This window comes from Xenopus tropicalis, chromosome 1 (assembly GCF_000004195.4).
Source record: "Xenopus tropicalis strain Nigerian chromosome 1, UCB_Xtro_10.0, whole genome shotgun sequence".
NCBI classification, from domain to species: domain Eukaryota; kingdom Metazoa; phylum Chordata; class Amphibia; order Anura; family Pipidae; genus Xenopus; species Xenopus tropicalis.
In genome coordinates, this window is record NC_030677.2 from 206,668,125 (window position 1) to 206,688,688 (window position 20,564).

Here is a 20,564-nt window from a genome sequence, read left to right on the forward strand (position 1 = left end):
GGGGGGGCATTGTGTATGGGGGCAATTGGGGGCACTGTCTTTGGGACCCTTGCCAGCATAGCGTAAGGGGGGCCCTGATACTTTTTATGTCTGTGTGTCCTTTGTACTGATAGGAGGGACCATTGGGGGAGGGGGACCCAGGAAATTTTGTTGTGAGGGGCCCATGATTTCCAATGGCGGCCCTAATTTAGGGAAAATGTGATGAAGGGAGCTGTCCAACTGGTGGCCTTTGGCCCCCCTATGTGGCCGCACCAGTCTGGCTGTGACTGCTTATCTTTGTGTAAACTGTAAATGGTATCAGTACTGAGATTAACTGCCCCCCTGCATTTCTCACCCCACAGATTCAGGCTGTAATCCCCCTATATTATTCACACCTGTTAGTCCCTGTATTCTTCACACATTTAAACCCCTGCACTGTTCACACGTGTAAGGATCTGCAAAAATCAGAAATAAAGCAGCAAGGAGAGATAGCAGAGATATTTTTCCTTTTCCTCCAACAGCATAGCAGTGGGCAGCAAAGGGTTAATCCCTCCCGCCATGTGAAAGGACAGGAAATACCAAATAAAAGCTCTCTTCCGCCCCTCCTGGCCGCTATCTTTTTCTCTTCTGTCAACTCCCACCCGATCGTGCCAATGGATTCTCCTCTTCTCCGCTAGAGCTCTAGGACTGAGGCTTGCCTTGTGCGAGTCCATAGAGAAGCTGCTAAAGCTTGGGCCAAATGGTGCCGCCTACACTGTTAGTCGTAATGGCGAGTTTTCGACGCATGCGCTTGTAACCCCTATTTGGCTAAAAACTCTCACTCTCAACAGTTACTGAAAGTTCCATAGGTTCAAATGGAAACTATCAGATTCATATCTTAGAACCTTCTTCCATAAGATTGCTTTGCAAAACTAGACCTCAAGGATGCCTACCTTTACCTAACCATTTGTAGGAATCACAGAAAGTTCTTAAGAGTCTAAATCCTCAACCAACACTTCCAATACAGAGCCCTTCCTTTTGGGCTGGTGATGGCTCCCAGAGTGCTTATGAAGGTCCTAGCTCCATGGCATCCAATTGTTTGCATACTTCGATGACATCCTAATCAAAGCCCCTCCAAGAGGTTCTCTGGTAGATCATCTCCCAGTTGTCTCAACCTACTTTCAAAATTTGAGTTGGGTCATCAATTGGAGAAAGAGTATCACAGTTTCCTTCTCAAAACATGGAGTTTGTGGGGGTTATGATAAACACCAACCAGTCCAACTTAAATCTGCCATCCAGGAGAATTCAGGACGTCAAACCCTGTGTGACTTCCATAATCAGTCGTCCAGTGACCTCACTAAAGAATTGCCAACAAGTCCTAGGTAAGTTGGTGTCTACAATACATTAGGGCTGATTCACTAAAGTGCGAAATAACGTGCGTTATTTATAGCGTGCGTTAAAAATTTTATTGCGTCTAAATTTTCACGACTTATTGCACGATTCATACTTGCGCTATTTTACACGCGATATTGCATGCGTTATTTAACTCGCGAAGACTATTTTTGTGCGGTATTTGCTGGTACATGCGCTAAATAACGCTCGCGTATAGTCGCTGCATATAAATAGTAGCATATAAATAGTGCATATAAATTGTCACCGCATATAAATAGGAGCCACATATGAATAGTAGCATATAAATAGTAGCATATAAATAGTGCATATGAATAGTGCATATAAATAGTAGCATATAAATGGTGCATATAAATAGTAGCATATAAATGGTAGGATATAAATGGTAGCATATAAATAGTAGCATATAAATGGTAGCATATAAATAGTAGCATATAAATGGTAGCATATAAATAGTAGCATATAAATGGTAGCATATAAATAGTAGCATATAAATAGTGCATATAAATAGTAGCATATAAATGGTAGCATATAAATAGTGCATATAAATTGTCACCGCATATAAATAGCATATAAATAGTGCATATAAATTGTCACCGCATATAAATAGCATATAAATAGTAGCATATAAATAGTAGCATATAAATGGTAGCATATAAATAGTGCATATAAATTGTCACCGCATATAAATAGGAGCCACATATGAATAGTAGCATATAAATAGTGCATATGAATAGTGCATATAAATAGTAGCATATAAATAGTGCAAATAAATAGTAGCATATAAATGGTGCATATAAATAGTAGCATATAAATAGTGCATATAAATAGTAGCATATAAATAGTAGCATATAAATGGTAGCATATAAATAGTGCATATAAATAGTAGCATATAAATAGTGCATATAAATAGTAGCATATAAATAGTGCATATAAATGGTAGGATATAAATGGTAGCATATAAATGGTAGCATATAAATAGTGCATATAAATAGTAGCATATAAATAGTAGCATATAAATAGTGCATATAAATAGTAGCATATAAATAGTAGCATATAAATAGTAGCATATAAATAGTGCATATAAATAGTAGCATATAAATGGTAGCATATAAATAGTAGCATATAAATGGTAGCATATAAATAGTAGCATATAAATAGTGCATATAAATAGTAGCATATAAATGGTAGCATATAAATAGTAGCATATAAATAGTAGCATATAAATGGTAGCATATAAATAGTAGCATATAAATAGTAGCATATAAATAGTGCATATAAATAGTAGCATATAAATAGTAGCATATAAATGGTAGCAAAAAAATTGTTGCCCGCGACTATTATTCTTTGACGCCTGTGTCAATTTTTGGACATGCGGTGAATTTTTGCGTGGTGAATTTTTTCATGCGTTTTACCAAACACATGAAAGAATTTGCCGCGGAAAAATTTGCCGCACGTCCAAAAATTTGCTGCGAATCCATGCCTGGCGAAACACTTCATCACTTGTAGCCGCATATAAATAGTCATGTGAATAAACGCACGCCATGTTAGCCATACATGCCAATACTTGCGTTAAATTACTGTATTAAAAATGACCATTTCCCTGCAAACTGGCGGCTGCGTCACTCTAGGGGAAACACAGACTGAATAAATAACACTGCAAAGTCCATATTTTATTGCCAAAAGCTCATTTACTGTACATATATAGCGACTTAACGCACGCGGTAATACTGTAGTGAAGCGCGCGCTAATTATCGTGTCTATTTTAAAGCAAAAAAACGTGCAATAAAATTTATCGCACTTTAGTGAATCAGCCCTATTGTCTCAGATGGGGGCAGTTCCACATGAGGATACTCCAAAACGACTTTCTTTCCAAGTAGGATCATGATTTGAACCTAATGGATCGCTGACTCCAGTTGCTCCCCATCTTCTTTACAAATGGATTATTTTCTAATTGTGAACAACTGAAAAAGCAAAGGACCCAGGAAAGACCCCCTGGTGGAAGGATGCCCAAGGATACCTTGGGGTCGGTATTGTAAATGCCCTCTCTTTGTTTGCTTATGATACTAACTTGGGCAGGACTATAAGTTCCATGCAGGACATTTCCACATTACAGGTGGTTTAAATAAATTGGAGAGCTGGGCAGAAAAAATGGCAAATAAGCTTCAACGCTGATAAATGCAATGTTATTAAGTTGGGCAAAAATTACATAAATGCTCACAACAAAGTTTTCTGGGCCCCCCTCCTCCCACACCCCCAATGGCCCCTCCTCCAGTGACCCCTCCCATCAATACAAAGGACACACAGACATTGGTAGTCAGGGCCCCCTTAAAACTTTGGTAGCCAGGGCCCCCCTAAAACATTGGTGGCCAGGGGTTACGTTTTGCATTGGTGCCAGGGCAGGTATCCCCTAAATCATTGCTAGCCAGCCCAGGGCCCCCTAAAACATTGGTGGTCCTCCCCCAAATTACTCATACTATGGCCTGCTCCCCGCTGCTTCCTTCCGCATCCTTTGGCTCCCCCCCAGCATCCTCCTGTTTCTTCCAAGGCCACCCAAGCATCCTCCTGCTTCCCCCCCAGCATCCTCCTGCTTCCTCCCAGGCCCCCCAAGCATCCTCCGGTTCCCCCCAGGCCCCCCCAAGTATCCTCCTGCTGCTTCCTCCAGGGCCCCCTCAAGCATCCTCCAGCTCCCCCCCCCAGCATCCTCCTGCTTCCCCAGGGCACCCCCAGCATCCTCCGGCTCCCCCCAGGCCCCCCTCAGGCATCATCCTTCCCCACCCCCAGCATCCTCCTGCTTCCTTCCAAGCCCCCCAAGCAGCCTCCTGCTGCTTCCTCCAGGGCCCCCCAAGCATCCTCCAGCTCCCCCCCAGCATCCTCCTGCTTCCCCAGGGCACCCCCAGCATCCTCCGGCTCCCCCCAGGCTCCCCTCAAGCATCCTCCTGCCCCACCCCCAGCATCCTCCTGCTTCCCCCAGGCCCCCCCCAAGCATCCCTCAGCTTCCCCCAGGGCCCCCACAAGCATCCTTTATCTTCCCCCAGGGCCCCCCCAAGCATCCTTCAGCTTCCCCCAGGGCCCCCAATCATCTTCCAGTTCCCCCCTTCCCTCCCCCAGCGGCCTCCTGCTTCCTCCAGCTCTGGTGGTGTCCTCCGCTATGTGCCGCGGCTCCCCGCTACATCTGCGCTTTTATAAGGTTGCGCCCCGTACATGTGACGCCAGTACGCACGGGCACAACCTTATAAAAGTGCAGATGTAGCGGGGAGCCGCGGCACATAGCGGAGGACACCACCAGAGCCGGAGGAAGCAGGGCCCAGACTTGATTAAAGGGGGCCAGAGCTAAGAAAACTCAAGCACGGCTGGGCCCCCTTTAAAGTTAAAAACGCTTGGACCCGGGATGATTGTCCCCCCTGATGGCGGCCCCGGTCAAGCCAATAAAATCTTGGACACAAAGGGGTATTGGTAAAAGATGAAAACATAATTTTGCCTCTTTATAGGTCCCTAGCACAAGTAAGTAAGTGTGTGTGTTTATTAGTCAGTGATGCTGGAAGATAGATTTGAAATTGCTGAAGCATTAGGCAGGCATGGGTCACGCAGGCAACAACTCATCGTAAAACAGAAACAGGAAACCAGGAGTCAGTAAAGCCCAGTGACTCGGCAGAATGAGACCTACAATAAGCCAATGCACTCAACTTCATAGTATTAAAATTATATTTAAGTATCATAATTTAGGGCAGAGGGGCTAAACAAACCCTGCGTCACAAAGAGGGGCCTGAAAAATCTCTTCCTGATACTGTCCGGTCTCAGTGGCAGTGATAGATGATGCAAAAGAGAAAGGAATAACAGAAAAACAATGCGTATTAATTATTATGATTTAAAAAAATGAATGATTATGGAATAAAGAAATGGTGATTCTCCTGCTGTATTGCAGTCTGTAGCATTACATCATGTTGACCACCAGATGGCAGTAATGTGAAATACTTGTTGCCAAATATACATTCTGACATTTCAAGTGTCTACAAAAATGATTTGTACCTAAATATAATAAGTTAAATAATACTCAGATTTGGGTGCAACATTTATTTTAGTTTGTGCTATAAAGCTAGATGGAAATGGGACTAGAAAAGGGGCAGGGTTTTGGCAAATCAGCGTGTGGCCTTTGTGACTTGTGGCTAAAATAACAGATACAAAGGGAACACTGGGGCCCAGTAATTACTAGCACCCAATCAGCAAGTAGCTATAAATAGTCCACTGCAGGTATCATACTAAAAGCAAACCTCTGATTGGATGCTCTAGGTTACTGCTATGGGGGGAGATAAGGAAGGCTGGAGCCAACCAGTTTGAGGACAATGGAAGCTCACACAAAGCTGAAACTGACAGCTTGGTTAGGATCTTCAGGGAAATAAAGCCAGAAGGGTATAATCTTGTCTCCATTTATATACCTATATGGCAAAGGGCCAAAGCTGCTGTGGCCCTTTATGCTTCTCCAACTAAAAAGAATCATGAAATATGACAGGGTTGTGTTTTATAAAAATCTCCAAACAAGCCCTGCACACCAGAAAAAACTTCCCCAGGGAGGTATTTATAATTAAAAAGGCATTTTATTCATCAAAACATGATGCAGAAACTTTAAACATTGTACATCCATCAAAATACAAATCAATACAAACCACCCAGTTAAAAAACTGGAAAAAGAGATATGAAGGCACATACTCTGGATGAGAGAATACCCCAACGTTTCGGCTCAAACGCCTTTGTCAAGGGAGCTCTCAGGGTTGTGTTTTATACCCAGTTATCTCTAAATATGGAGGGTTATGTGCATAACAGTCTCTCACTATCTCCCCTATTGACACACAGACTAACCCAGCCGGCCCCCTGTATGCATGGTATGTGCCCTTTGACCATTGCACAAACATCCCATGTTGCACTGCTTCCCCCACTGATTTAGCCCCCGGGGGAGTCTGTACCAGTTCCTCATTCCATTCCTGCCAGCAAACCCAAATAACCTCCCACATTCACATCAGCCTAGTGTTACTGCCCCGCGGCGCCCAGCCTCGCAGCTCTGCTGTATAAACAGGTGGAATAACCTTCATTTTTCCTGTTTGTATTAAGAATTTCTCATTATTCTCAGATTTTTTTGATACAGTGAAGGTTTAGCCTAAAGAGCCACTTGCTCAGGTTGACTGGCCCCAAGCCTAGTTATCATAGCCCTTCTATTGTGTTATAATCCCCAACTTCTGGAGAGGCTTAAGGTCCCCATACACAGGCCAATTCTAGCTGCTGATATGGTTCCCTTAGACCGATTCGGCAGGTAATTGGCCTGTGTATCGGCACTACCAACGGGCCTGCCCGACCGATATCTGGCCTGAAAGCTACCAGATCTCGATTGGGCAGGTTAGAAAATCTAGTCGGATCGGGGACTGCATCGGCTCGTTGATGCGGTTCCCGAACCGACTGCCCCATTGCCGCCAATATAGTTAGATCGTTTGGCCCCCCGTAGGTGGGGATATCAGGTGAAGATCCGCTTGCTTGTCAATTTCGCCAAGTGAACGAATCTTAACGTGTATGGGCACCTTTAGGCTCAGGATGGGGTCTGATATTACTGGGAATAGAGTCAGCCAAATGGGCTACTACAGGAGGAGCATTAGCAGGAACAATCCCCTCTTCTTATACCCTGTACAGAGAGACACCATGGCAGCATAGATATTCCCTTGTACCAATTCAGCAGCATAGGGATTCCCCTGTACTAAGCACAATTCAGCAGGAACAGCCCCCTAAGTTTGCTCCTAGCCTGTACAGAGAGATACCATAAAACTATGGCACATAGGGATTCCCCTGTACTAAGCACAATTCAGCAGGAACAGCCCCCTAAGTTTGCTCATAGCCTGTACAGAGAGATACCATAAAACTATGGCACATAGGGATTCCCCTGTACTAAGCACAATTCAGCAGGAACAGCCCCCTAAGTTTGCTCATAGCCTGTACAGAGAGATACCATAAAACTATGGCACATAGGGATTCCCCTGTACTAAGCACAATTCAGCAGGAACAGCCCCCTAAGTTTGCTCATAGCCTGTACAGAGAGATACCATAAAACTATGGCAGCATAGGGATTCCCCTGTACTAAGCACAATTCAGCAGGAACAGCCCCCTAAGTTTGCTCATAGCCTGTACAGAGAGATACCATAAAACTATGGCAGCATAGGGATTCCCCTGTACTAAGCACAATTCAGCAGGAACAGCCCCCTAAGTTTGCTCATAGCCTGTACAGAGAGATACCATAAAACTATGGCACATAGGGATTCCCCTGTACTAAGCACAATTCAGCAGGAACAGCCCCCTAAGTTTGCTCATAGCCTGTACAGAGAGATACCATAAAACTATGGCAGCATAGGGATTCCCCTGTACTAAGCACAATTCAGCAGGAACAGCCCCCTAAGTTTGCTTATAGCCTGTACAGAGAGATACCATAAAACTATGGCACATAGGGATTCCCCTGTACTAAGCACAATTCTGCAGGGACAGCAAAAAGTCAGACAGTGACTGTGGTAGGACATCATTGCATTGAGCCAAGAGACTTAGTGCAGTGTACCCTGGGAAGTAACTGGCAGAGAAAAGGCAGAACAGTGAGATATTAGAGACTTTATTAAGAAAATATCAGCAGGCAACAAGTAAAAACAGTGCAACCCCTAACAGTGTTACATTGGGCCCTCTCCATACCCAGGGTCTGATGGGTAAAACCGTTTCCCTTAGTTCATTCCACGATTAATGTTTACTGCCAGACACTGGCTAGTACCCTAGCCGGAATTATTTACGCCAGGCCCGGACTGGCAATCTGTGGGTTCTGGCAAATGCCATAGTCATCATAGTCATAGTCACTATTTATTGGGCTAGTGGGGGGCTCTTTGGGCCTCTGTGTACATGAAATGCCAGGGCCTATTTCAGATCCCAGAAATTACACCATGTCACAGAATGCTGGCAGTACTCCTGTTGTGGCTTCGTACCAGAAATCTATCAGCTGAAAGGCATATGTTCTGAGAGTGTTGGTCTTTTGGACTGGATCCGGATCCGGAACCGTCGCTGGGTGGGGGGCACTGCAGCCTTGACCCAAATGTCTTTACACTCCAGATTAACTCCCGCTGTGTCATTGCTTCCAACTGGGGCAAAATGAACCCTCTGCCATTATTCTGTGCCACTGTGGTGCAAATGAAAAGTTTAGCAACAGGAGAGAAAAATCATATTCACCCATATTTGCCCATATTCGCCCATATTTACCCATCTTCACCCATATTCACCCATATTCACCCATATTCACACATATTCGCCCATATTCACACATATTCGCCCATATTCACCCATATTTGCCCATATTCGCCCATATTTACCCATCTTCACCCATATTCACCCATATTCGCCCATATTCACCCATATTTACCCAGGGGTGTGGAGCCTAAAGGAGCCCCATTTCCCCTGGCCAGATGGGCTTCTGGCCAAATCACAGAGCTACTATTTGTACAGAGATTCCACCATATTGCTTAATTAACGCTGGTTCCCAAAGTGCATTGCCGGCACACCAATTTGGGGGGCAGGCTGAAAGATATGGACATTTTGGATGAAGGTTTTTTTTGTAGGATTGGATAACCCTGTAACAATAGTGTGGTGGGCTTCAACATGGATCCCTAAAACCCTCTAAAATGGGGCTGGATATGTTCATAAGGAGATTCCCAACAAAATGGAAGCCATAAAGGAATAAAGTAGGAGTAGGAGTTCCATTGCCGGAAGGACTGCAGACATTGCTAGCAAATATATAGAGTAGGAGATTGGAGGCTATGGAAATGGAGACTGTTCCATGGCTGAGGGTGGGGGGGGGGTTTAGCAGGGATATAGTGCAAGAGGGGCCAGCGAGTGGCAAGTAGAAGCCTATAGGAGGAGAGCTAGTTAGTTTTTGAGCTGGACACTTACATTTTTTGCTACTGGTAAACATTGAAGTCCCCCACGGTGGCATAAGCAGGATCATCTGCAAATAATATGAGAGCATAGTAAAGCTAGGAACACATGGGTAGGAGGTGCCATATTGTTTGCCTTAGACAGTACAGTATGGGGGTACAGCTTATTGTGTGCCCAGAACATTCCTTCACTGTATATTTGTATTTATACATATGGGTAGGAGGTGCCATAGTGTTTCCCTTAGACAGTACAGTATGGGGGTACAGCTTATTGTGTGCCCAGAACATTCCTTCTCTGTATATTTGTATTTATACATATGGGTAGGGGGTGCCATAGTGTTTCCCTTAGACAGTACAGTATGGGGGTACAGCTTATTGTGTGCCCAGAACATTCCTTCTCTGTATATTTGTATTTATACATATGGGTAGGAGGTGCCATAGTGTTTCCCTTAGACAGTACAGTATGGGGGTACAGCTTATTGTGTGCCCAGAACATTCCTTCTCTGTATATTTGTATTTATACATATGGGTAGGAGGTGCCATAGTGTTTCCCTTAGACAGTACAGTATGGGGGTACAGCTTATTGTGTGCCCAGAACATTCCTTCTCTGTATATTTGTATTTATACATATGGGTAGGAGGTGCCATAGTGTTTCCCTTAGACAGTACAGTATGGGGGTACAGATTATTGTGTGCCCAGAACATTCCTTCTCTGTATATTTGTATTTATACATATGGGTAGGAGGTGCCATAGTGTTTCCCTTAGACAGTACAGTATGGGGGTACAGATTATTGTGTGCCCAGAACATTCCTTCTCTGTATATTTGTATTTATACATATGTGTAGGAGGTGCCATAGTGTTTCCCTTAGACAGTACAGTATGGGGGTACAGATTATTGTGAGCCCAGAACATTCCTTCTCTGTATATTTGTATTTATACATATGGGTAGGGGGTGCCATAGTGTTTCCCTTAGACAGTACAGTATGGGGGTACAGCTTATTGTGTGCCCAGAACATTCCTTCTCTGTATATTTGTATTTATACATATGGGTAGGAGGTGCCATAGTGTTTCCCTTAGACAGTACAGTATGGGGGTACAGATTATTGTGTGCCCAGAACATTCCTTCTCTGTATATTTGTATTTATACATATGGGTAGGAGGTGCCATAGTGTTTCCCTTAGACAGTACAGTATGGGGGTACAGATTATTGTGTGCCCAGAACATTCCTTCTCTGTATATTTGTATTTATACATATGTGTAGGAGGTGCCATAGTGTTTCCCTTAGACAGTACAGTATGGGGGTACAGATTATTGTGAGCCCAGAACATTCCTTCTCTGTATATTTGTATTTATACATATGGGTAGGGGGTGCCATAGTGTTTCCCTTAGACAGTACAGTATGGGGGTACAGCTTATTGTGTGCCCAGAACATTCCTTCTCTGTATATTTGTATTTATACATATGGGTAGGAGGTGCCATACTGTACAGTATGAAGGTACAGCATATTTTTTTTGTAAATTGTAAAACATTACTGTCCCTTTAAAACATTAATCTAATTATCGGCTGGAGGGAAGACAACCTCCAAAACTCACAAACAGGCTTTGTTTAACATGTGGGGAAATTAAAGCCACAGAGAAGACGCTTATTGTGAAGAGAAGATCCCTGGATACTGGGCGCTTGTGTTGTGGTGGAGAGGTACAATGGAATTTTATCACTGCTTTGAATGGCAAAGCTGACGATGCAAATGTGCCTTATAGGATTACCTGTAACAGGGGTGGGAAGCTGCCCTCGCCTGCAAAACAAAACATGGCTTCATGTCAGAAACACTGTGCTGATATACAAGAGGCTTATAATGCAGATATAGACGTGTATGTACAGTGTATGTGTAGGTGTATAGGCTCCACCCACTTATATGACACTTATATGACATCATTCCGCCTGACTATGTCATATGGTAACAGGTGTTGCCTGTAGTAGTAGCTGAGGTTGTATCATCAAGTTCCACCCTTCACTCAATTCCTAAACCAATACGGTACATGTATACAAAATGCACAGTTCAGGCAATAGCACCCCAGTTCCATAGACTTTACTATCACCCTTCTCTCATTCATTCATTCAGGACAGTATGTAAGGAAGGTGGGACATCAATACCTTATGTCGGGAGTCCCATGGTTCCAGGCATTGGCCGGACTGCGCTTTTGGTTGTTATAGTAATTTTCATAAGGAACAGGAGCTGCACAGAGAGTAAAGAGATTATCGGAACCTTGTTCTGCACCCAGAAGCCCTTCCATTAAGTGCAGATACAATCCCATTAAAGCCAGTAGGCTGATAAACAGAATAAATATCACATTTGGAACACAAGCCCACATAACACCCCAGGCATGGACCATTCCCATCAGCCCTTTCTTATGCCTATCACAAGCCCACATAACTCCCCAGGCATGGACCATTCCCATCAGCCCTTTCTTATGCCTATCACAAGCCCACATAACACCCCAGGCATGGACCATTCCCATCAGCCCTTCTTATGCCTATCACAAGCCCACATAACACCCCAGGCATGGACCATTCCCATCAGCCCTTTCTTATGCCTATCACAAGCCCACATAACACCCCAGGCATGGACCATTCCCATCAGCCCTTCTTATGCCTATCACAAGCCCACATAACACCCCAGGCATGGACCATTCCCATCAGCCCTTCTTATGCCTATCACAAGCCCACATAACACCCCAGGCATGGACCATTCCCATCAGCCCTTCTTATGCCTATCACAAGCCCACATAACACCCCAGGCATGGACCATTCCCATCAGCCCTTTCTTATGCCTATCACAAGCCCACATAACACCCCAGGCATGGACCATTCCCATCAGCCCTTTCTTATGCCTATCACAAGCCCACATAACACCCCAGGCATGGACCATTCCCATCAGCCCTTTCTTATGCCTATCACAAGCCCACATAACACCTAGGTGGTACAGCAGTTGCTGCAAGGGTTGAGTCTGGTTGTGGAGTTCTTTGCTGGGCTCAGTCCAACACTACAGAACAGCCAAAGGTGAACATAAAGAGAATAGGAAAAGCAAAAGTAAGTGTCAGGGTCCCTTAATTGGAAATGGGGAAAGAATCCATGAGAAGCAGAATTGGGGAGGGGAAAGAAAAGGGGGAGCAGTGGAACTAATAAAGGTCAGGGAGCTATGGGGGGAGGAAAGATGAACAATCAAAGGCTATGTGTAATATAAGAGGGAGGCAGCAGAATGAGGTCCTATCTACAAGCAGGCAGGACTGGAACAATAATGCATCTAGGCACAGGGGAGGAGAAGTGGATAACAGGCGAAAAGTATCAGAGGGAGAATGGAGGGAAAGGAGCCATATGGAGAAATGTGTATGTGAAAATGGAGGCAGGAGAATGTAAGAGAAAGAAGGGTGGGTTGAGCAGGGGATGAAGGATAAGAAGGGAAAGGGACAGGGAGATGGGAGCAAGTGTCACAAAGGTGAGCATTGGGGGAGCAAACGAGAGAGAGAGACTAATAGAAAAGGGAAAGTACAATTGTAATAGAAAAAGGAAAGTAAAATTGTAATAAAAAAGGGAAAGTAAAATTGTAATAAAAAAGGGAAAATAAAATTGTAATAAAAAAGGGAAAATAAAATTGGGGGGTTTATTAGGATGTGGAGAGGTGGGAATTATGAAAGCATACAAGATCCTGTAAATAGGGGTATTAGCAGAAGGGCAAGGGGTAAGAGTAAATGGAGTGCATAAAGAGGGTGGAGTAATTGGAGGAAAAGATGATTACATTTTAGGAAAGAGGGAGAGAGGATGAAAATAAAAAGCAAAAGAATGGAAAAATTGAAATGAAAAAGGTGCGGAGGAAGAAGAAAAGAATAGAAGGACATTAGGAGAAGAGAAAGTAGGTGAATAAACAGAGAGAATAGGAGAGATCATGGGGAGGTGTGTGCCATATGTACCTGTATGCCTTACTGTGCTCATTGGAGTTTTTTGCACTAAAACCCGAAAACTTGAAAACTCAAATGTAAAAATTTGCCATCTAAAAGCTTGCAAGTCTCTATAGAAGTCAATGGGACTGGTCTTCGGCAAAGTCAAGCCATATTTGCGAAATCAAATTTTTAAAGTTTTTTTTTGTAAACTCAAAAATTTGAGGTATTTGAGTTTTTTATTCAAACGAGTTTTCCTTATTAATAATTAAGCGAACATTCGATATGCGAGTTTGTTTGATTTAGAAAAATAAACTCACAAACTCAAAAACTGATAAAGAAGCTTATTAACGTACGACTGATCTGATGCATTTCTCTTGCATAGGGGAGAGTGCTGCAATAACTGCATACAGTATTTTGTTGCTTCCACTTTAATGTATAGTCAGTCAGGGCCGCCATCAAGGGGGTACAGGGGGTACAGCCGTCCCGGGCCCGGACGATTTTAACTTTGAAAGGGGGCCCGGCGCTGCTACAGTTTTCTTAGCTCGGGCCCCCTTTAATCTATTCCGGGCCCCTGTCATTGGTGGTCAGCGGTAATCCTATTGGTCGCGCCCCGTGCGTACATGCACGTCAGTACGCACGGGGCGCAACCTTATAAAAGGGCCTGGCGTCGTTCGGCACTCAGAAGTGCAGTGCTGTTGGGAACGAAGGACCTCGCCGGAGGAGCCATCGCCGGAGCCGTCGCTGGAGGATTGTGCTGTGCTGGCTACCAATGTACTAGGGGGGTTTGCTGGCTACCAATGTACTAGGGGGGTTTGCTGGCTACCAATGTACTAGGGGGGTTTGCTGGCTACCAATGTATTAGGGGGGGCCCTGCTGGCTACCAATGTACTAGGGGGGTTTGCTGGCTACCAATGTACTAGGGGGGCTTGCTGGCTACCAATGTACTAGGGGGGGCCCTGCTGGCTACCAATGTCTCATATCTGTGAGTCCTTTGTATTTGTGGGAGGGGGGCCCAGAATTTTTTTTTGTGAGGGGCCCCGTGATTTCTGATGGCGGCCCTGTAGTCAGTACTAAGGTGGCCGACTGGCATCTTTGTGTGGTGAAACATGAAAGTACCTGGTGGGACGTTTCCTGTCTTGTGACTTTCTGCAAAATATTCAATGTCTTTCTCTATGTTACAGCCTTCGAATGCCTTCCGCACCTCCTCGCACATCTGAGCAACAGAAGGAGGGGCCCATTAGACAGTCACAAAGGCAAATACAGATCTAAGCATCTCTCGTATGCCTTTATCCCACTGGTTCAGCCACCCCAAATGCATCTCTTACCACATCGATGGTTACACATTGCTGGGATAGCTGATTGACGTGCGTCCACACCGCGTTACGGAAGAAATTTACTCGCTCCCATCCCTGATTCTCAAAAAACTGCAAATACGGGAATCAACAATCAGAAAATTTGATGGTAGAGCAATACAAAGGTATTGGGTATTAAAAGTATCCAAATATATAACAAGCCACTCAACTGGTTGGCCAGTGATTGGCTACATAAGTGAAACTCCAAATGGGTTGGGCAAGCTTCTAAGCCAAGCAATCTGATTGGGCAGGGAGCTGTGGTTGTACTCTTATCCTGTATCCTGTTAGCCAATGATTCTTACAACATTGGCCCATTGGATTTTGTCCAGATACCCAAAGTATAAAAACGTATTTATACAGGTATGGGATCCCTTATCCAGAAACCCGTTACCCAGAAAGTTCTGAATTACGGAAAGACCATCTCCCATAGACTCCATTATAAGCAAATAATTCTAATTTTTAAAAATGATTTCCTTTTTTTCTCTAATAATAAAACAGTAGCTGTACTTGATCCCAACTAAGATATAATTACCCCTTATTGGGGTCAGAACAGCCCTATTGGGTTTATTTAATGGTTAAATGATTCCCTTTTCTCTGTAATAATAAAACAGTACCTGTACTTGATCCCAACTAAGATATAATTACCCCTTATTGGGGTCAGAACAGCCCTATTGGGTTTATTTAATGGTTAAATGATTCCCTTTTCTCTGTAATAATAAAACAGTACCTGTACTTGATCCCAACTAAGATATAATTACTCCTTATTGGGGGCAGAACAGCCCTATTGGGTTTATTTCATGGTTAAATCATTCCCTTTTCTCTGTAATAATAAAACAGTACCTGCACTTGATCCCAACTAAGATATAATTACCCCTTATTGGGGCAGAACAGCCCTATTGGGTTTATTTCATGGTTAAATGATTCCCTTTTCTCTGTAATAATAAAACAGTACCTGTACTTGATCCCAACTAAGATATAATTACCCCTTATTGGGGGCAGAACAGCCCTATTGGGTTTATTTAATGGTTAAATGATTCCCTTTTCTCTGTAATAATAAAACAGTACCTGTACTTGATATAATTACCCCTTATTGGAGACAAAACAAGCCTATTGGGTTTATTCAATATTTAAATTATATTTAGCAGACTTAAGTTATGGAGATCCAAATTATGGAAACATCCCTTATCCGGAAAACCCCAGGTCCCAAACATTCTGCATAACAGGTCCCATACCTGTACATAGTTATTTTGGGATCACAAGGTCCATATGGGGCAGAACAACATGTCACTGTGCATTTCAATGGATAGAGAGGGGCATTAAAGCCAAATGAATGCCATTACCTCACAGGAGCTGACATGTTCCTTTTGCCAGTCTTCCCTTATTTTGTCAAGTAAGTTGATATTTTGCTGGTAAGACTTATCTGCAAATCAGAATAAACATTGATAACTGATGAACACAAACCAGTCATGAATTATACAACTAATAGCAACCATCAAGTAAAAGAACAGCAATGGGCACAGACATGGCTACCTCTATGTTTGCACAGGAAGAGGAGGAGCAAGCATCAGTGTACATTGTGTTCTGCTAACAGTTCTGCAGCGCTTATTCCAATTGGTCATGATGCCATCAGGTAGATCCCACCATCTGCTGGTCGCTGTGAGACATAACAAGTGGGAAGGTGCAGGGCCGGATTTGGGTTAAGGCTACAAAGGCTGGGGCCTAGGGCGGCACAAATTGAGGGGTGACATGCTGGCCAGTTGCACCCCCAGAGCACTGTAGACCCAGAGCTTGTCCTCTGTGCTGTGTGCCTAAAGGTGGCCATGTACGGTAAGACCCGCTCGTTTGATGAGGTTGCCAAACGAGTGTATCCTATGGGTGGGCAATATTGGGCTAATCTGATCTAGGGCCAAATGATCAAATTAAAAGGCGGGCATAGGGGGCATCGGTTCTGGGGCCAATTTCCAGCCAGATGTAGGTTGGAGAGGCCCATTGGTGGTGCCCATACACGGGCAGATAAGCTACCAGATCTTTCTGAAGAACCAATTTGGGCAGCTGAAATCTGCCCCTGTATGGCCATCTTAGGTCAAACAATGTGCAAGCACACAATTCTGGGGGAGGGGCAGTAAAGGGTGCCAGCCTCTGGGCACGTGGCACATAATTTTGGCCCTGGGAGGGGGGACATGAAGAGATTGGTCTTGGCTTGTAGGAGAAGGTACTGTACTGTGTATGTCTAAGATGTTTTTGTGAAATGTGGGGGCTGGACCCAACTGGAAAACAGAATCAGTAGCCATTCAGAGCATTATAATGAGACCTGAAGAAGGACTACAGATGTAACAATGGTGCCAATGGACCAATAGTATCGGCAGACTTTTATAACAGGAAGTGACTCACCAGCAGCTTCGGCAGTCACCTTGGAATGCGCCAGTTTAGCAAAAACCTGAAAATATGATCAAAAGTATTATTTCATATCATTCAGAAACACTGATTTCATAGATAGTAGGTGTCAACTGGCAGGGTCCCTGTCTCCCCCCCAACCCCTGTGATGGTACAGTCCCAATCTGATGTTTAGTTTCTATCACTGGTTTTATTTGCCCTCCCTCCTTAATGCCAACATACCCAGGCCATCAATGATCAGCAATACATTAATCCTACCCAAACTTCTCCTCGTATCCTTCATAAGTTTCTGCATGTTGGAGGAGGGACAGAGAAAATGGGGGAGGAGAAGATAAAAGACATGATAAGCAAAGAAGGGAGACCACTGGAAATCCAGGAGGCCCACCTGAATCTCTGGTCATGCTTAAAGGGGCGGTCTACCTTTATTTACATTTTTTTAAAAACAAGGAGGGTTGTTGAAAGATTCCATAGACAGTCACTATTAAAGGGAAACTATACCCCTAGAATGAATACGTAACCAACAGACAGTTTATATCATATAAAGGGACCTATTAAAGAATCTCCCCAAACTGGAATATATATATCAGTAAATATTGCCCTTTTACATCCTTTCCCTTGAGCCGCCATTTAGTGATGGGCTGTGTGCTCCTTCAGGGATCAGCTGACAGGAAGTGATGCAGCTCTAACTGTAACAGGAAGTAGTGTGGAAGGCAGAACTCTGCCCATTCATTGGCTGATGGGGCCTAGCATGTATGTATGCCTTGGCTTGTTTGTGTGCACTGTGACTGGCCATTGGCTGTGCCAGGGCTAAACGTTCCATCATTACCTTTTCTTGCTGCTTGGCATTCACCATATTTTTGCAGCGGCTCACGGCTTGTTCGGCTTCATCCTTCTCCCGACACCTCTGCTCATAATTCCTCTTCGACTACCGGGGGGAACAGAGGTAAAATCTCAGCATTTGCCCCATTAATGTAGGGAATGGCTACAGTATCTATCGTTCGTATCGGCTATAAATTTAAATTACAGAATAATCCTGTCGGGGACATGTGTCCTTCCATCATGCCAATGCATTGCCAGTTACCTTGCAGCTTGTCATAGGAAAATAAGGGAAACTAGGACAGACAGGTCTAAGAGCAACTCTACCCCAGGCACCCCTATATATAACCCTGAATCTAACGGAAATAACAAAACATGGATTTATAATTTCCTCTTTGATTTACCAGCTTTTGTAGCATAGATATTCCCCAGTACTAAGCACAATTCAGCAGGAACAGCCCCCTAAGTTTGCCCATAGCCTGTACAGAGAGATACCATAAAACTATGGCACATAGGGATTCCCCTATACTAAGCACAATTCAGCAGGAACAGCCCCCTAAGTTTGCTCATAGCCTGTACAGAGAGATACCATAAAACTATGGCACATAGGGATTCCCCTATACTAAGCACAATTCAGCAGGAACAGCCCCCTAAGTTTGGTCATAGCCTGTACAGAGAGATACCATAAAACTATGGCACATAGGGATTCCCCTGTACTAAGCACAATTCAGCAGGAACAGCCCCCTAAGTTTGCTCATACCCTGTACACAGGGTCGGACTGGGGGGTGCGGGGCCCACCGGGGCTCCCGCCCCGGGGGCCCTGCAGGTGCCCCAGCCGCGTCCCCTAACCCCCCCAGGGGCCCCCCTAACCCCCCCGAAGGGCCCCCGCCTGACGTCCTCCCTGAGCTCGTATAAATTGAACGCGTTAGGAGAGGAACATTCAGTAGCGGGGAGCGCCGGCAAAGGTCGGACTGGGCCCGCTGGGGCCCACTAGGGCCAGGGCCCACCGGGATTTCTCCCGGTGTCCTGGCGGCCCAGTCCGACCCTGCCTGTACAGAGAGATACCATAAAACTATGGCAACATAGGGATTCCCCTGTACTAAGCACAATTCAGCAGGAACAGCCCCCTAAGTTTGCCCATAGCCTGTACAGAGAGATACCATAAAACTATGGCACATAGGGATTCCCCTGTACTAAGCACAATTCAGCAGGAACAGCCCCCTAAGTTTGCTCATAGCCTGTACAGAGAGATACCATAAAACTATGGCACATAGGGATTCCCCTGTACCAAGCACAATTCAGCAGGAACAGCCCCCTAAGTTTGCTCATAGCCTGTACAGAGAGATACCATAAAACTATGGCACATAGGGATTCCCCTGTACTAAGCACAATTCAGCAGGAACAGCCCCCTAAGTTTGCTCATAGCCTGTACAGAGAGATACCATAAAACTATGGCACATAGGGATTCCCCTGTACTAAGCACAATTCAGCAGGAACAGCCCCCTAAGTTTGCTCATAGCCTGTACAGAGAGATACCATAACTATAGCAGTATTGGTATCCTAATGATGGGATATGATGACAGTATTTACAGGATACCTGGTGTCTAAAACATTTCTTTTTTTTATTAAGAGATCAAAGAAAACTTACCTCCATTGTCTTTTTGTACTGATTCAGTTTCTGCTTATGAAAGGCATCCATAACAGCTTCTATCTGCAAATAATAGGATAGAGGCTAAGATAATACTATGGATTTCTCTCTCTCCCTGCTGACTATGGGGGGGTATTTTGCAGAGTATTTGTATTGGGCAAAGAGTGACTGACAGAGGGGAAGGCAACTTGCAACCCTCAAGGTATTGACCTTATCATCTCCAACTATGGGTTGGAAAAAGAGTTCCTTGCAGGCAGAAAACACTGCAGAAGGGGTCACTTTGTTGTTTGGGGAACCTTGTATGTTACTTTGCTCTTCCAGAAAAGAACAGTGAAGTTCAATTTTCTTGCTTTTTGCTGACTTTCCACTTACAGCCAATAAAGCTCCTATTATAAGGACCTCTATTTTAAGTCAAAGTAACAGACAGTCAGAGTGCAGTTTTGGCATAGAACAGTCAGCAGTCTCTTCCTCCAGACTGCTGACTATGGCACCCCAATGAGATCTCTACTCCAATTGGACAATGTACCTTTCACAGCCACCCTTTCTACAGAATTCATTAGCCCGTTCACTATCCAGGTACTGGCAGTAAACCTTAGATTAGAAAGCAAACGTTTATGCAGCACCGCTCACAACAGGTGTCAAACTTGCAGGTCTATAATTGCCAGGCTGAGATTGCAATTCTTTTTGAAGTAGTGGAGTTATGAAGATTTCATCTAATATTTCAATTAAGCCTGCCAACCCCCATCTTTTAACTGATGATATGCATTAAAAATGCAGGATTAGTCTTTTCAAGTGAAACAATCAGTTCCTCGCTTTCTTTGGTTGTTGCCTGTGTTCTGTGACTTCCGTCCTATTACCTTCCTTGCATCAAATTAAAGCCACAGAAAGTGGTCTTTAAAGGCAAAATGAACCCCATTGTATTGTGGATTCAACAAATACATAGCATATAGAATAACAAGGAAACATGAATTTGTTCAGGATCTCATACATGCCACAGGGCACAAACTGAGTGGCACCAACAAGCCCACTAACAATTATATATAAACTAGCTGCTTGCTTCTATTTACCAGGGTTAGTATACAGGTATGCAATCCCTTATCCAGAAAGCTCT

General features: G+C 44.2%; 1 protein-coding gene across 1 annotated transcript in view; it reads right to left on the bottom strand.

The window, feature by feature from the left end:
* Nucleotides 1-7,989: 7,989 nt before the first annotated feature.
* pstpip2 (proline-serine-threonine phosphatase interacting protein 2) overlaps nucleotides 7,990-20,564 on the bottom strand; it is a 28,739-nt gene continuing 16,164 nt past the window's right edge. The window contains exons 6-15 of the mRNA XM_031894933.1: nucleotides 19,454-19,516; nucleotides 17,816-17,914; nucleotides 16,987-17,032; nucleotides 15,936-16,015; nucleotides 14,569-14,667; nucleotides 14,360-14,456; nucleotides 11,460-11,541; nucleotides 11,072-11,100; nucleotides 9,325-9,379; nucleotides 7,990-8,557 (exon numbers count right to left, since the gene is read on the bottom strand). Of these exons, the coding sequence (XP_031750793.1) occupies nucleotides 9,333-9,379; nucleotides 11,072-11,100; nucleotides 11,460-11,541; nucleotides 14,360-14,456; nucleotides 14,569-14,667; nucleotides 15,936-16,015; nucleotides 16,987-17,032; nucleotides 17,816-17,914; nucleotides 19,454-19,516 (642 nt within the window). The 3' untranslated portion in view covers nucleotides 7,990-8,557; nucleotides 9,325-9,332. The remainder of the gene's footprint in view (nucleotides 8,558-9,324; nucleotides 9,380-11,071; nucleotides 11,101-11,459; nucleotides 11,542-14,359; nucleotides 14,457-14,568; nucleotides 14,668-15,935; nucleotides 16,016-16,986; nucleotides 17,033-17,815; nucleotides 17,915-19,453; nucleotides 19,517-20,564) is intronic.